Source organism: Macrosteles quadrilineatus, unplaced genomic scaffold (genome assembly GCF_028750875.1).
Source record: "Macrosteles quadrilineatus isolate MER2022 unplaced genomic scaffold, UCM_ALF_1.0 Scaffold_4__1_contigs__length_99947679, whole genome shotgun sequence".
NCBI classification, from domain to species: domain Eukaryota; kingdom Metazoa; phylum Arthropoda; class Insecta; order Hemiptera; family Cicadellidae; genus Macrosteles; species Macrosteles quadrilineatus.
Window position 1 is genome coordinate 32,418,850 of NW_026542597.1, and position 16,087 is coordinate 32,434,936.

Genomic DNA, 16,087 nt, shown 5'->3' on the forward strand with positions numbered 1-16,087 from the left:
TTTTGTTCAATTATTAATATTACGGTTTTACAAATCTAAAAAGTCATTTTAGTTGATTGTTCGACTAAATACTGTAAAATAACATTATATCAATTTTCATTGTAGAAGCATAAAAAAATAATGTTTCTAATTTTAAAAACTACAGCTGAAATAAACCAAGAAGATAGGAACAAAAAAAACTTTTACTAAAAGAAATATTTGGTTTTCAAGAGTACGTAAAACTTCGTTACCTATTTTTAAATTTAAAATACTCAAAGTTCCCTTGCTGGCAATAATTGGCTCATCAAAAGGCTCCTCACTACTCTTCCCATGAAGTTCCCTTTACTATTTTAAACACAACAATCAAAAGATATAACACATGATTAATACGTGAATGTTCTTCTATTTAAAAACTGTTTAGACTAACCCTGATTTGTAAGATAAATGCAACACTAAAACTACACAGTAAAAGGTTTGAATGACAACACGTTTCATACAATATATAGTTTATTTCATTTGTCATAACATCAATAGGAATGCGGTGGTGCGAGTGTAGTATCAAAAACATGTACAAGATGGCGCCTTCAGTCAGAGATCGTTATCGGCTAGTATTTATCGAATGAGCAAAATACCTAAGTTACACACTCCTGTTATAGTTTAGTTTATCAGCTGTGTGCAGCTATATTACTATCGTACAATTATGATTACATTGGGGTTTAGAGTGTTCGTAATAGCGATCTCGTTGCACTTAAGTTTAGTTACCTTTATGTTAACATAAACAATTAAAACAATGAAAATTGATAATCAATAAGGGATGTATTTTCCGTCTGTGAAATCATATGCTGAGTTTGATCAATATTAATTTTGTCGTATAAACACATTAGTGTATTATTTGAAGCATGTTTCACAACTGATAATGGTGTATGAAGGGATATGGTTTTTAATTCATTACTATAAATGAGTAATACATTCGTTGCTATGATATAAGTCTGCAAATGTAGCAATCAACTAAACAATTTCCATATGAAAATAAATAATTATATGTTTATGGAAAATAAGGAATTACCTTTGTGAAACTAATAGTGTTTTAAATAGGTGTCAAGCTGATGAATTAACTCGATTCATCAGAATAAGCATATATTAAAACATGATTTGTCATCAAAATGTAAATTGTTTTTTATAAAATATAAGTCTAAGATCTTAATCCTTATCCTTAAAGAATAGTTCTAGTTGGAATACACTATGTAATTTAATAATATTGCTTTCTTGATAGTATAAAATTTATAATCGTAATAAGTTTATGCTTCACAATAATTATTTTTTATCAAATTTACCAAACAAAAAATACAATAAAATATAACATTTAAACACTTAATGTAGAATGAGAAAACAATTACCAATTTGTTTCACAATTTGTTGCTTAAAGTAATTTAATAATTATAATATATTATTAAATATTGCTTCACAGCAGGGAAACCTGTGTCAAAACACATTGGGTTTATTACATATTTCCTACTAAAGATTATTTATTCACATTGCTGATATGATAACAATAGACAATAAAAACAAGAAAGTGATTGTTAGAGCTATTAAAGCAATTGAATATTATTTCGCCGCAAAGACGTTTTAAAATGACGTGTTTGCTACCACTAATATATGTTTTACAACAGTGTTCGTCAAAATGACAGCTTTATAGAAGATTTATATTTGAAAACATTTATATTTATTTTCTGTACATAAAGAACTTCACAATATTACAATATAAGTAAATAATTATTAATTATTTACAATCAAATGAATAAATATTTTTTTTTACCTTAACGTCAACAATCCATATTAATTATGATTTTTGTTCGCGACGGTTTTTACAAACTTGTGGCCACTAGGAAAAATCATTATTCACGTTTGCCTATTTTAGGATTCTAATAGTTTACATTTTGTTTTTTGTGTGACTATTAGTAATTTGACAACAGACCAAAACACGAAGACATTGAACTAGTTTAAATAAATGTTCCAATCTTATTTTGTTGGCGTAATCATGACAAAAGCGATTTGAAGCATAGTAAGTTACCGTAAATCTTGTTGACGTTCAAGTATATAAATCATGAGTTATTGGTACTCACGATCCTGAAACAATCAAAATAATAACTTGATATATCTAAATTGCACATTTTAAGGGTGTGATATATCTTAATCTAAATGAGGTACACTGAATGTAATTCGGATGGTCGAGTAGAACGTGCAAGGTTTACACACTAGTCGAAGAGTGCTAGCAATGGATGAAGATGGACACATTTAGCACAACATTTAGTACACCCATTGGTTTATTGATACAATACATTTAGTTGGTCCAGAGAATCCGTTTGATAGTTTAAAATGTAATTAAACGAATTGTTAAAGATTCGATGTGCCATTTATCATTTTTAAGACGTATTTACAAAATTATATTCAGGGTTTATTAGTAATGGAATAAACTCATGTATGATCTATACATAACAGATACGTAAAGGAAAGTAACAGCTGGGTCGCTGATGATGAGGTTAGTTGAGGATAAGGTTGGCACCAGTGAGGATGGTGTCTTCTCGTAGACCTGGAAGTGCTGTGAGTGGCCTCCTAGACAAAAACATGAATGATTTACATTTTTTAAGTTAAAACGTTTCCTTTCATCCCTTACACATCTAAAAAAAAAATATCTCATCTGTAACACTGAAGAGTGCTACATTGTAGAGGGAAGGATTACTTTCATTATAATTGTGGAACTTGCTGATTTTTAATGTTCGTTGCTCAATAATATCCTCAGCTCACCTATTTTATCAATAGTCCACATGGAGAACTTATTATGGTTTTTATCAGTGCTTACTGGTCCATAATTCCAGGATAACTTTTTAAATTTCATAAATAAAAAGCATCTAAAAACTTTGTTTATAAACTAATAACACTTATTTGATATCAAAACAATGATTCTGATAAACTAGATCTTAGTATTTGTCAAACACTATATTCACCCCATTACCCATCTATAATGCTAGTAATTAAAGTTAATGTGTAAATGGTCCTTAAAACAAATACATTTGGTTCGTAAGGGTAGTTTTATGATGTACTCACACACTAGCGATGTGGGCCAGTGGCTGGTAGGGGGCAGACAGTAACTCCTTGGCCTGCGCTGCCCTTGCCCTGGCCAGGATGGAGAGGACCGTCCTTTTGGTCGGGGACATTGCCACCCTGGTGCTGGCTCCTGGCAGTAGAGGTCTCTTGCGACCTCCCGTGCTCGCCGTACCTGCTGCCAACAGAGGAACAATATCTGTTAGACGTTTGGAGTCAGGGATTTTTTATTTTTATGGAGAAATGTAATGTTTCAGGGTTAATGTGTTTGGATTTTATAGATGCTATTGTGACTAGGCCAATGGTCTTTGTTCAGACTATCGGGATAGGTGAGTTAAAGTTTGTGACCTCTATTTTTCTCCTGTCACACAGCATATATATTTAAAAGGTGGTAAACCTAACAATTCAATCTAAGCTTTTCCATATTTTCTTGTTCTATAAAAAGGTTATTAATGCAGTACGATATCGGAATTAGATTTTAAATAGGTCATGTTTATATGGTTGAACTGATTTACTAAAGAAAACATTTTGCATAAGAAAGAATTGCAAGAATTATTATTAATTCTTGCAATTCGTTCTCATCCATTTCTCTTCTTCTTTATTTGTAAATGAGCCTTTTTATGTTACATTCTCTACTGACTTACCCTCCATGGGCCTTTTGAGAATAAAAACACAATAATTAAATGAAAAAAAAAACCTAAGTACCTGCAGTTACTTAATATTAAATTCAATATAAAAATAAGCAAAGCCTAATGTACGATGAATTACAACTTTCATATCACCGAAGAGCTACAAAAATACAAAGTGCCCTCTAATATATACAATCATAATTTGATTACATTTATCAACCAACCCATCAATGCTATTTCAATTATATCAAAGTTTGATTGACAAATGTAGTGCATGTAGCAGAGGAGGTTCCAACTGTTTAGGCTATTGTAGGGTTGGCCAGTACCAGAGTTTGTGGTGGGCTTGGTGACTCCCCGTAGTGCAGGGTTGGGAGGTGGTGACGCTGACTGATCCTCTGGAGACATACTGCCCTGCGACGACCCTGTGCTGTCTCCCTGCGTGTCGTTCCCGTCACTCGTCTGGTCTGACTTGCCTGTGTTGAGGATCTGCATCTCCCACATCTGCTCTTGCCTGATCTCGTCGTTGTAGTCCTGAAAACACAAAAGTTAAATTAGTTAAAAACAAATCTTTATCAGAGCAAGATTATTCTTGTGTATGATTGAAAAGTTGAGACTTGTATACTGGGAGTTGACTTCCACAAGGGCCTGTAAGAATTGAAATAATACTCTGCATAGAACGTAAGCGAAGCAAGGGAAATCCCATAAAATACACGGATAGATTGCATTTATAAAGTGGTGGCCGACACCTAGCCACTTCCTACATTTGTTTCGCTGTCCTTTACACAACTGACTAAGCCATTGACTCACCTAATATTATAATAGAGGGTATTTCCAGGAAAACATTGATTGTGTTCAATATTTACTGGTATATTTTAATAAGGAGAATGGCCCAATCATACGTGTTTTATGAAAATACCTTAAAAAGAAATTTACATATAGGATCAAAGATTTACTGAATGATAACAGACTCTCACCAAAACTGACATAGGCATTGTTTAAATGATAAATACGTGAGTCTGGTTCGGTTTGCTTTCTCTGGCTCTCATGGCAACACGCAATGTAGAGAATGTTTCACAATAATTAATATCACCCAAAATCAAGCAATGATCTATGGTAAGAGCCGTAGGTTTTTAATTTATCATCACTTTATCGTTACTATTTATGCGTGAGCTGCAATCATAAGCCTACCTATGGCTGGCTAACATTATATATATAGTTACTATTATTTAAATTAATTTATAAATGCCTGGATTTTCTATGGAAAATCTTTAAAAATTTGTATCTATTAGCTGTGCACCAAATATTTCAATAGTGTCACATGTTCTTGTCAATCTTCGAAAATATCTTGCTACTCACCGGAACTAGGAACCTCCTGACCTCTGCCAGAGCGTAGGCGATGCGGGCGTGTGCCTCAGCCGGAGGGGCGAAGGCTGTGACCTCCACGTGAAGTTCATCTGACAGGTGGGAGAACTTAGGGTCTCCAGAATTACGGAGCTCCTCTTCCTAAAGATAAAATTAGTCTATAACAAGGTTTTTGGTTATTAAAGTTATTTCTAAATTATTAACAAAGCAGCATTCATATAGGAAGAGAACATGCAATAGTTTTTACGTACAGTAGGGTCACAAAGTATTGGACATTAATTATATTAAAACGTTTGTAGGTAATTTACAAGAAATATTGGTTTAAGTGACCTTTAATCTTTAATAAATGCCTACAAGTATCCGTGTCGAAAAGGATATGAATTGTTGTCACGTATTTAAACAAACATTTAACTTATTATTATTATTATTTCAATCTATAGTTAGATCAATTACTTGATTTAAAAAAATCATAAGTTAGTTTATAAGTACATCTCTAAGAGGAAACAAGAACAAGTGGGAAGGTTTAGAATAGCCTCGTTAACAACAAAGTGAAGATGAGACAATAGGTAGAGTGTTGTCGCAGACAATGTACTTCATACAATGTTTGTAGGCTTCTATGTTTCACTTGGCTGCCTCATCTGTTACACATGTTTGACACTAAATATACACAACTGTGAATGCTTTGTCAAAGATGTGTAAACGAATGGTATTTATTACACCTGAACATTTAAATTTTGAACTACCATAAGCGAACGAACATTAACTCTCTAAAGAGTTGAATTTTATCACATTTAAGCTATTTAAGTTATTTTAAGTTTGTTTAAGTGGTTTTATTTAAGTTATTTAAGCTATCTTCTTTTGTTATATTTAAATTTATCTATCGCAGTTTTTTTTTCTTTTACCCTCTAACTGCATTAAGATTTTTGATTTATATTTAACATAGATTTTCTCTGTTTACATTCCGATAAAGCCATTAGTTTAATTCTTCACAACAACCAACACATAAACCAAGGCATATTTATTAAAATAAGTACGATTTAACGTACTTATTTAAAGTCAGCATTTTGAGTAAGTATTTTAACCAATTGAGGTTTTATTCTACAATGATAGGAGTAAACTATTTTAACGGTAGATTTTAAGAACCATATATTTCTCTTCTACCTTGACGCCATAGTAAGTCACAAGTAAAACTACTGCATTTAATTATCAACAATTGAACATATATGAACATTTATACAATCTACGTCGATCATCAAATTTATATAAATGTATTTCTCTTTCAAAAACCTGATAATTCCTGTTGATTCCACTAATTTTACTAATAAAAGTTCCCATTTTTTATAAGAAAATATAAAGTAAGTTTTGATTAAATCACAATCTGTAAGTAAACATAAACAATTCAACAAGTAAACAAAAGAATAATTTGAACACATGTTAGAAATAAAATGTAAATAAAACATATGTTAACACCTCCTCCTCTATTTACTGTGCTGAGGCACTCTGCGAAGAATCAGCTGATCAACATGTCTTCTAATTATTCGCCTATCTTCCAGCTGAACTACGTACATTACATGTCCTTGCTTTTCAGTTATATAGCCTGAGTACCACTTGGATGATCCATTGACATATTCCCGCGCTTGAACCTTATCTCCAACTTTTAAATTCCTTTTTATACCGACTTGGAGTCCCTTGTTCTGAAATTTGTTCGGTTCTAATGTTGGAACAATTATTGCGAGGTTTGTTCGTACACTCCTTCCAAACATTAGGTGGTATGCTGATGTACCAGTTGAATTCGGGGATTGCCTGAGTTGCATTACAAGTCTTTGGATTTTATTTTGCAGTGTACCCTTTTCTTCCTCCATTGATTTTAACGCCTTCTTGACAGTCTGCACGTATCTTTCAGCCTGGCCGTTTGAGTTTGGGTGATATGGTGCCGTTGTTCTGTGAACAATCCCACATTCATTCATGAAGTTTTTGAACTCTTGGGAAACAAACTGTCTTCCATTATCTGAAACTAAGATTTGAGGAAACCCAAAAGTTGAAAAGATTTTCCGTAATTCTTGGACTGTCCATGTACTTGTAGTTGTTCTTGTCTGTATCACCTCCACCCACTTACTAAAAGCATCCACTAATATGAGGTACTGTTGGCCATCTGTTGGTCCTAAGAAATCGATGTGCACTCTCTCCCATGGATTAGTAGGTTGTTCCCATGGATGGATAGTTTTTCTCGGGTTGTTGCATTGTTCTAAGCATTGTCGACATTCAGCTACCATCTGTTCAATATCCTTGTCTATACTTTTCCACCAGCAAAAACTGCGAGCTAAAGCCTTCATTTTTATTTCTCCTAAATGAGCTACGTGTAATTCTCGAAGCACGTGAGGTTTGAGGGATTGAGGTATCATGACTCTCCAGCCCTTCAGTACACAATCATCTTGAATGGACAGCTCGTTATCGTGAAATCCATATTGTTCGACAGATTGTCCTGATTTTAAGGCCTGTAGGACTGGACCCAACACAGAATCGTTGATAGTTTCCTTAGCCACCACGGTACTGTTGACATTAAGTGTTTCTAGTTGGTTTATGTGGTACTTAGAGAGGTCATCTATTGCATTTTCTTGTACAACTTCGGTAGGGAAACGTGAGAGATAATCTGCATTACTATGATGAGCAGTTTGCCTGTATTCTATGTCATAGTTGAACCCGGAGAGAAAGTGAGCATAGTTGAATATTCGTGTTGCTGAGATTGTTGGTAAGGTCTTTGCTGGATTAAAAATTGAGACTAGCGGTTTGTGGTCTGTAATCAAAGTAAACTTGCGGCCATAACAAAATGGGAAAAACTTTTTCAGGCCCCAATATATTCCCAAGGCTTCCTTGTCGATTTGAGAGTATTTTTGTTCTGATTTTGTTAAAGATCGAGAGGCGAAGGCAATTGGTCTGTCCGTTCCATTGCTATAGCGGTGAGACAGAACGGCTCCCACACCTTCCGGTGAAGCATCAGTAGCTAAGACCAGAGGTAAGCTAGGATCAAAGTGAACCAAAACGTCGTCACTTGTGATAATTTCCTTAATCTTCTGAAAACTCTTTTCACAAGATGAAATCCAATTGAAAGGATTTCCTTTTCGTATTAGTAGGTTCATCGGATGTAGTAGTGTTGCCAAATTCTTTATGAATTTGTTGTAATAATTTGCTAGGCCCAGGAAAGTTCGGAGTTCAGAAACGTTTTCTGGTCTTTTACATTTCAGAATGCTCTGTATCTTGGTATCTGACTTATGTAGCCCTTTGCTCACATGATCACATGACCTAAATACTCAATTTTCGTCTGGAAAAACTTGCATTTGTCTCTATTTAGCCTCAAATCGTTTGTCTTCAGTCGTTCGAACACCTGTTTCAGTCGGCGAAGAAGCTGTTCCCGGTTAGATCCTTGGATAATGACATCATCGAAGAAACATTGTACACCTTCTAAGCCATGTAATGTTTTGTCCATGAATCTCTGCCATAACAAGGGTGCCACTTTTACTCCAAACATTAATCGGTTCACCTTAAACAGCCCTTTATGAGTACTGATTGTTTGCATTATGGCACTGTTTTCGTCCATCTCCAGGTGCAAGTATGCATTACTGATATCAAGAGTACAAAATATCTTTCCACAATGCATCTTTGACATGATATCGTCGATCCGAGGTATAGGGTAGTGTTCGTCTTTGATGACTTTGTTCAATGTCACCTTGTAATCAGCGCATATTCTGACTGAACCATTTGGTTTGACGACCGGAACAATTGGTGTGCCCCAATCAGATGATTCGACTTGTGTGATTATACCCAAAGTTTCCACTCGTTCAAGTTCTTTCTCTACTTTTTCTTTTAATGCATATGGCATGTGTCTAGGTTTGATGTAAATTGGCTGGGTTTCGTCTTTTACATTAAAATGACCCTTTTCTTTTGGTATTTTCCCAATGCCTTCTTTGAAAATGTCTTCGTTTCGAATCATCAAATCATCTAGTTCTTGAATGTTTTCATTTTTTTCACTTGAATCTAATGAATGTATGTCAGCTGCATCAAGCTGAATCTCTCTTATCCATTCTCTTCCGAATATAGAGTCTACACACTTGTTTACAATGTACAGTTTTCCAACAAAACTTTGATCTTTGTACTGAACATCTACAAAAACAACTCCTCTTGGATTGATTATTTCTCCAGTGCATACACTGGAGAATTATCCAAAAAGGATTTTCAAAACAAATGTTCAACTCAGGACATATCCCGGGGATTGCCTGAGTTGCATTACAAGTCTTTGGATTTTATTTTGCAGTGTACCCTTTTCTTCCTCCATTGATTTTAACGCCTTCTTGACAGTCTGCACGTATCTTTCAGCCTGGCCGTTTGAGTTTGGGTGATATGGTGCCGTTGTTCTGTGAACAATCCCACATTCATTCATGAAGTTTTTGAACTCTTGGGAAACAAACTGTCTTCCATTATCTGAAACTAAGATTTGAGGAAACCCAAAAGTTGAAAAGATTTTCCGTAATTCTTGGACTGTCCATGTACTTGTAGTTGTTCTTGTCTGTATCACCTCCACCCACTTACTAAAAGCATCCACTAATATGAGGTACTGTTGGCCATCTGTTGGTCCTAAGAAATCGATGTGCACTCTCTCCCATGGATTAGTAGGTTGTTCCCATGGATGGATAGTTTTTCTCGGGTTGTTGCATTGTTCTAAGCATTGTCGACATTCAGCTACCATCTGTTCAATATCCTTGTCTATACTTTTCCACCAGCAAAAACTGCGAGCTAAAGCCTTCATTTTTATTTCTCCTAAATGAGCTACGTGTAATTCTCGAAGCACGTGAGGTTTGAGGGATTGAGGTATCATGACTCTCCAGCCCTTCAGTACACAATCATCTTGAATGGACAGCTCGTTATCGTGAAATCCATATTGTTCGACAGATTGTCCTGATTTTAAGGCCTGTAGGACTGGACCCAACACAGAATCGTTGATAGTTTCCTTAGCCACCACGGTACTGTTGACATTAAGTGTTTCTAGTTGGTTTATGTGGTACTTAGAGAGGTCATCTATTGCATTTTCTTGTACAACTTCGGTAGGGAAACGTGAGAGATAATCTGCATTACTATGATGAGCAGTTTGCCTGTATTCTATGTCATAGTTGAACCCGGAGAGAAAGTGAGCATAGTTGAATATTCGTGTTGCTGAGATTGTTGGTAAGGTCTTTGCTGGATTAAAAATTGAGACTAGCGGTTTGTGGTCTGTAATCAAAGTAAACTTGCGGCCATAACAAAATGGGAAAAACTTTTTCAGGCCCCAATATATTCCCAAGGCTTCCTTGTCGATTTGAGAGTATTTTTGTTCTGATTTTGTTAAAGATCGAGAGGCGAAGGCAATTGGTCTGTCCGTTCCATTGCTATAGCGGTGAGACAGAACGGCTCCCACACCTACCGGTGAAGCATCAGTAGCTAAGACCAGAGGTAAGCTAGGATCAAAGTGAACCAAAACGTCGTCACTTGTGATAATTTCCTTAATCTTCTGAAAACTCTTTTCACAAGATGAAATCCAATTGAAAGGATTTCCTTTTCGTATTAGTAGGTTCATCGGATGTAGTAGTGTTGCCAAATTCTTTATGAATTTGTTGTAATAATTTGCTAGGCCCAGGAAAGTTCGGAGTTCAGAAACGTTTTCTGGTCTTTTACATTTCAGAATGCTCTGTATCTTGGTATCTGACTTATGTAGCCCTTTGCTCACATGATCACATGACCTAAATACTCAATTTTCGTCTGGAAAAACTTGCATTTGTCTCTATTTAGCCTCAAATCGTTTGTCTTCAGTCGTTCGAACACCTGTTTCAGTCGGCGAAGAAGCTGTTCCCGGTTAGATCCTTGGATAATGACATCATCGAAGAAACATTGTACACCTTCTAAGCCATGTAATGTTTTGTCCATGAATCTCTGCCATAACAAGGGTGCCACTTTTACTCCAAACATTAATCGGTTCACCTTAAACAGCCCTTTATGAGTACTGATTGTTTGCATTATGGCACTGTTTTCGTCCATCTCCAGGTGCAAGTATGCATTACTGATATCAAGAGTACAAAATATCTTTCCACAATGCATCTTTGACATGATATCGTCGATCCGAGGTATAGGGTAGTGTTCGTCTTTGATGACTTTGTTCAATGTCACCTTGTAATCAGCGCATATTCTGACTGAACCATTTGGTTTGACGACCGGAACAATTGGTGTGCCCCAATCAGATGATTCGACTTGTGTGATTATACCCAAAGTTTCCACTCGTTCAAGTTCTTTCTCTACTTTTTCTTTTAATGCATATGGCATGTGTCTAGGTTTGATGTAAATTGGCTGGGTTTCGTCTTTTACATTAAAATGACCCTTTTCTTTTGGTATTTTCCCAATGCCTTCTTTGAAAATGTCTTCGTTTCGAATCATCAAATCATCTAGTTCTTGAATGTTTTCATTTTTTTCACTTGAATCTAATGAATGTATGTCAGCTGCATCAAGCTGAATCTCTCTTATCCATTCTCTTCCGAATATAGAGTCTACACACTTGTTTACAATGTACAGTTTTCCAACAAAACTTTGATCTTTGTACTGAACATCTACAAAAACAACTCCTCTTGGATTGATTATTTCTCCAGTGCATACACTGGAGAATTATCCAAAAAGGATTTTCAAAACAAATGTTCAACTCAGGACATATCCTGAGTTGAACATTTGTTTTGAAAATCCTTTTTGGAGAATTTAAAAGTTTAAATGTATCATATGATACAATGCTGAGAGCCGCTCCTGTATCTAATTCCATTGTCATGAGTCGTCCTTCCACTTTTACCTCAAGCATAAACTTGTCATTTGATTTTGAATGAAGTTGGTAAATTTCATGAGTGTCATCACTTGTATTTTCTACGGTTTCATCTGATTGTTTTACTTCTTTGTTTGGTTTCCTTAAGCACACTCTTGCTAAGTGACCAAAACGTTTACACGAGTTGCATTCTGCATTTTTGAACTTACATTGATGAGCTCTATGTGAATCATCACCACATCTATAGCATTTGTTCCTCAGTTTCTCAAAACGAGATTGATAATCAGAGAGTTGTATATGATTAGATTTACTTGACTTACTATTCAGGTGTTTGTTCTTGCTCGATACTTGGTGTACTTCCTCTCGATTTTCATTTGTCTTAACTATTCTGCTCTCACTTTTCGCTAGTTCCAATGTAGCTGCATTCTCGACTACTTTTTTAAACGGTTGCAATATTTTATCTCGAAGAAGATGAAGACGTATATCAGAGTCTCTTAGTCCCCTGACAAACTGCATTCGAAGTAGAATTTCAGATACGGATTCATTACAATGTGTACAAGTAAACTGGCATTCAACACTGAGCTTTCGAAGAGCATTTGCGTAAGCTTGTACAGATTCATTACATAGTTGAGTACGTGTTGTGAATTTGTGCTGACGAGCCCAAATACTGGGTTTTGGTTCTAGTTGAGCCATCAACAGATGAATCAATTCCTCATATGGCTTGTTATGTGGATCATCTGGTATGCAAAGATCATAGAGCTGTTCGTGTATTTGTGGGGTAATTGATTGTAAAAATAAATCCACTTTGACCTTTGGACTTAAGTTTCCCCGTAATTTTGTGTAGTTTTCAAAGCGCCGAGTGAAGTTTTGAAAACTTTCCTCTTGTGTATATGGCTGGAAAGGAATATTAGATACATGTTGAGATATTATAGAGGCAGACATTGCAGTTTGTGTATTGTACTTTTTCTTTTCTGCTTCAAGGAATGTTCGTATCTCTCTATGTATTTCTTCTAACTGCCATCGAATTTCTAATTCATTTTCTACTGAATTCGTGTGAAGTTCAATATTTGACTGTGTAGCATCGAGTTCAGTCCATATTGCTGAAAGTTTATCGGTATAGTAAGTGCATGTATCTTGAGAATGTTCACATGTATGTAAATCATCCTTGAGTTTGTTCAAGCGTAGTTCTAGCAATTTCCTTTTCTTGAGATACAAATCCATTTCCTTTCTACTTACCATTTTACTCGTCGCCATTGTTGATTCCACTAATTTTACTAATAAAAGTTCACATTTTGTATAAGAAAATATAAAGTAAGTTTTTATTAAATCACAATCTGTAAGTAAACATAAAGAATTCAACATGTAAACAAAAGAATAATTTGAACACATGTTAGAAATAAAATGTAAATAAAACATATGTTAACAATTCCTTTTATAATTATCTCATACAGGTTTATACCATTCATTGTACTTTTTGTTCACACCTAATATAATTTTGACCTTAGTAAATTTCAAATACCAATCATTTTACTAATAATAAATTCACTCTAAACTTACTTTGTGTCTATCTCTCATGGACCCTCGTCCTAGGATTGCCATTTTGGTCATTGTGTCTTCTTGAAGCCTCTTTAGAGAATTTCCCTTTGGTCCAAGTAACTTTCCCACAAAGTTAAACTGTAATAAAAAATCAATTCTGTAAAATATATGACGGTAAGAAATGCATGCATTTTTATGACTATGTGAACAAAAACACGTTTTTCTACTTGTTAAATCTAATTTTCGAATTTGTTTGTAGCCAAATAAAAGTAAATTAAAGCCAAGTAGCCCTTTTGCGGAACAATATATGAAACGGATGGTTTCAAAACTTCTTTAAAAATGTATGTTCTTAGATTGACTTAACTTCCAATAGTTATGAATATTTTAGTAAATATAAAGTATTTAGATAATTCTGATTGTATTGAAAACATGAATTCAGCCTCCTAACAATTGATGAGTGAAATTATTGATCAAATCATAAAAAATTTTCAAAGATTGTTATGATTCGAATAAATAAACATGAACAATATCTAATTTAAATAAAACATTATTACAAAATCATCAGATAATTTAATACATTACTCGAGATTCGTATTTTGTTGAAACTCCAAAATGTTACCTATTATTAGACTTTCATATAATTCAACTAAATATAAACGATTTACTGTAAACAATGTTAAACAAATAATGAAGAACAAATAAAATAACTGTTGTTGTGGTGAGCAACTGAACTCGCAGACTGAATGTTTCAATGATTACGTTTTTGTTTCCCATTACCAAGGGACTAGAATTTTCAGCAGCGGAGAGCGAGTGTTATAAACTAGTTTCAGACTTTCCTCGAAATCTCTTTAGAAAACTCGTTTAAGAGTTCATTTCATTCAAATTATTATTTATAGTTTAATAACTCCACTGAAATTTGTTGGGATAAACTTATGCAAGTTTTTGCAACATTCATAGTTTTTAAAAACTAGTCAGTTATCATTTTTGTAATTTTTTTAACATTTAGAATATATTTTTTTACTAGGCAAAGATTCCTCAATTTGTTATCCTCAAAGACTTCTCCTATTGTCATTATAAATTAAAAAAAAAAAAAAAAAAACTGCTCTTTACAGTTACTATAGATTTATTCAACCATTTATTTTTATTAAAATTTAGTTTGACATTTAGTAGGAGGTATGATGTTACGTTGCCCGTCAAATTTCCCACCAGTCATCGTCTTGGCTGATCTGAACTGTTCAGAATGACAATGGCGATCTTATTTAAATGCTTTAGTCCGTCTTTGAATTATGTACCACTTGACGGTGGTTTCAAACTTAATTACTTTAGGCTGTGGTTTCCTAGACGCGTATTAGATGCGCTGCGTGTGCGCATCTAAGACGCAGCACACTTGTCTTATGGAGTTTCGTGTAAGCGGTTTCCAAGGCTGCGTATCTAATGCGCGCGCATCTAATACGCGCGCACCAATAGCTGCGTATTTGACCGACTGCTTTCGGAGCAGTCGAATCTGAGTTACGCTGCGTTTTAGACATGTCTTATGCAATGGATTCGGAAGTAAATGTTGTACAGAAGGCAAAATTCTCACACGACAAAAAATTGGTTAAATTTGGTTTCCTAATGACATATTATGGAAATAATTTTTCATACAATTAAAATTGTATAGTATTATATTTCATATCATTCGTTATGTAGTGTTAATTTCCCCATAATGTGTGATTTTAATAGTTGATTCTCTTGTTACATGTTCCCTACAATTAATTTGAGCTCACATATTTTCTTATTGTTGCTATTAGTAAATAAACCTACCATTGATAAATATTCATTTCAAATCAGTACAACACCAACTCCCAAATATTAGAGCCCCCATAATTATTTTAAGAACTCTTGAACATCTTAGTAATAACTCTATATTAATTACTAGCATAGTAGCCTACCCAAACTTCTTACGGGGTTGGCGTATAAGTATAAAATGATTATTGCAGTTATACTTCTAAAAGGTATTTTCATCGATTTGGTAAATCCCGAATAGGTAAATATAATAACAGTAAAAGCAAAGTTGGACAGGGTAAATTAAGATTTATTGTTTACATCAAATAGACATGTTTGCCTTAACACTACAGTTAAAAGATGCGTGAGGGCCACGTACAGTTCCTAACATATACTTTTCACTGCTTACGCTTCTTCAAAGCTGTTAATGCCAAAATATCCATGTCATTATCTAAATCATCGTACAACATCATAGTAGCCACTAGTAATCTCTCCCATGAACTTATGTTACGCACCAACCGTGTGTATTGTACGCAGTCTAGGAAACCACTCACGTCGGCTGCGTTTTGGGACCTGGATAAAAGACGCAGCGCATCTAAACCGCTGCGCATCTATTACGCGTCTAGGAAACCACAGCCTTATATGATTATTTTTTAATGTACTAATAGTTTATTTTAACTTTGTACAATCAATAACCAACCATCGTTTAAAATTATCTTCCTTCCTTTATCTTAATATTACAGTACTTCAATTTGTTTTTAGTTTTTTACAATTGTCAGGTTTTTATTTGCCATCATATTTACAGTGAACGTTTTCATATACGTCTTGTTACTTGACATTTATGTTATATTTAAAATAAGAGGACCTTAAATCAACTTCAAAACGTTAT

The 16,087-nt window shown here is 34.5% G+C and overlaps 1 protein-coding gene across 2 annotated transcripts in view; it reads right to left on the reverse strand.

Moving 5' to 3' along the window:
• Nucleotides 1-490: 490 nt before the first annotated feature.
• LOC128993579 (KH domain-containing, RNA-binding, signal transduction-associated protein 2-like) overlaps nt 491-16,087 on the reverse strand; it is a 251,622-nt gene continuing 236,025 nt past the window's right edge. For both annotated transcript variants that reach the window (XM_054417559.1, XM_054417556.1), the window contains 5 exons: nt 13,456-13,572; nt 5,067-5,213; nt 4,037-4,241; nt 3,085-3,259; nt 491-2,592 (listed from right to left, as the gene is read on the reverse strand). In XM_054417559.1, coding sequence (XP_054273534.1) covers nt 2,520-2,592; nt 3,085-3,259; nt 4,037-4,241; nt 5,067-5,213; nt 13,456-13,572 — 717 coding nt within the window. In that variant the 3' untranslated portion in view covers nt 491-2,519. The remainder of the gene's footprint in view (nt 2,593-3,084; nt 3,260-4,036; nt 4,242-5,066; nt 5,214-13,455; nt 13,573-16,087) is intronic.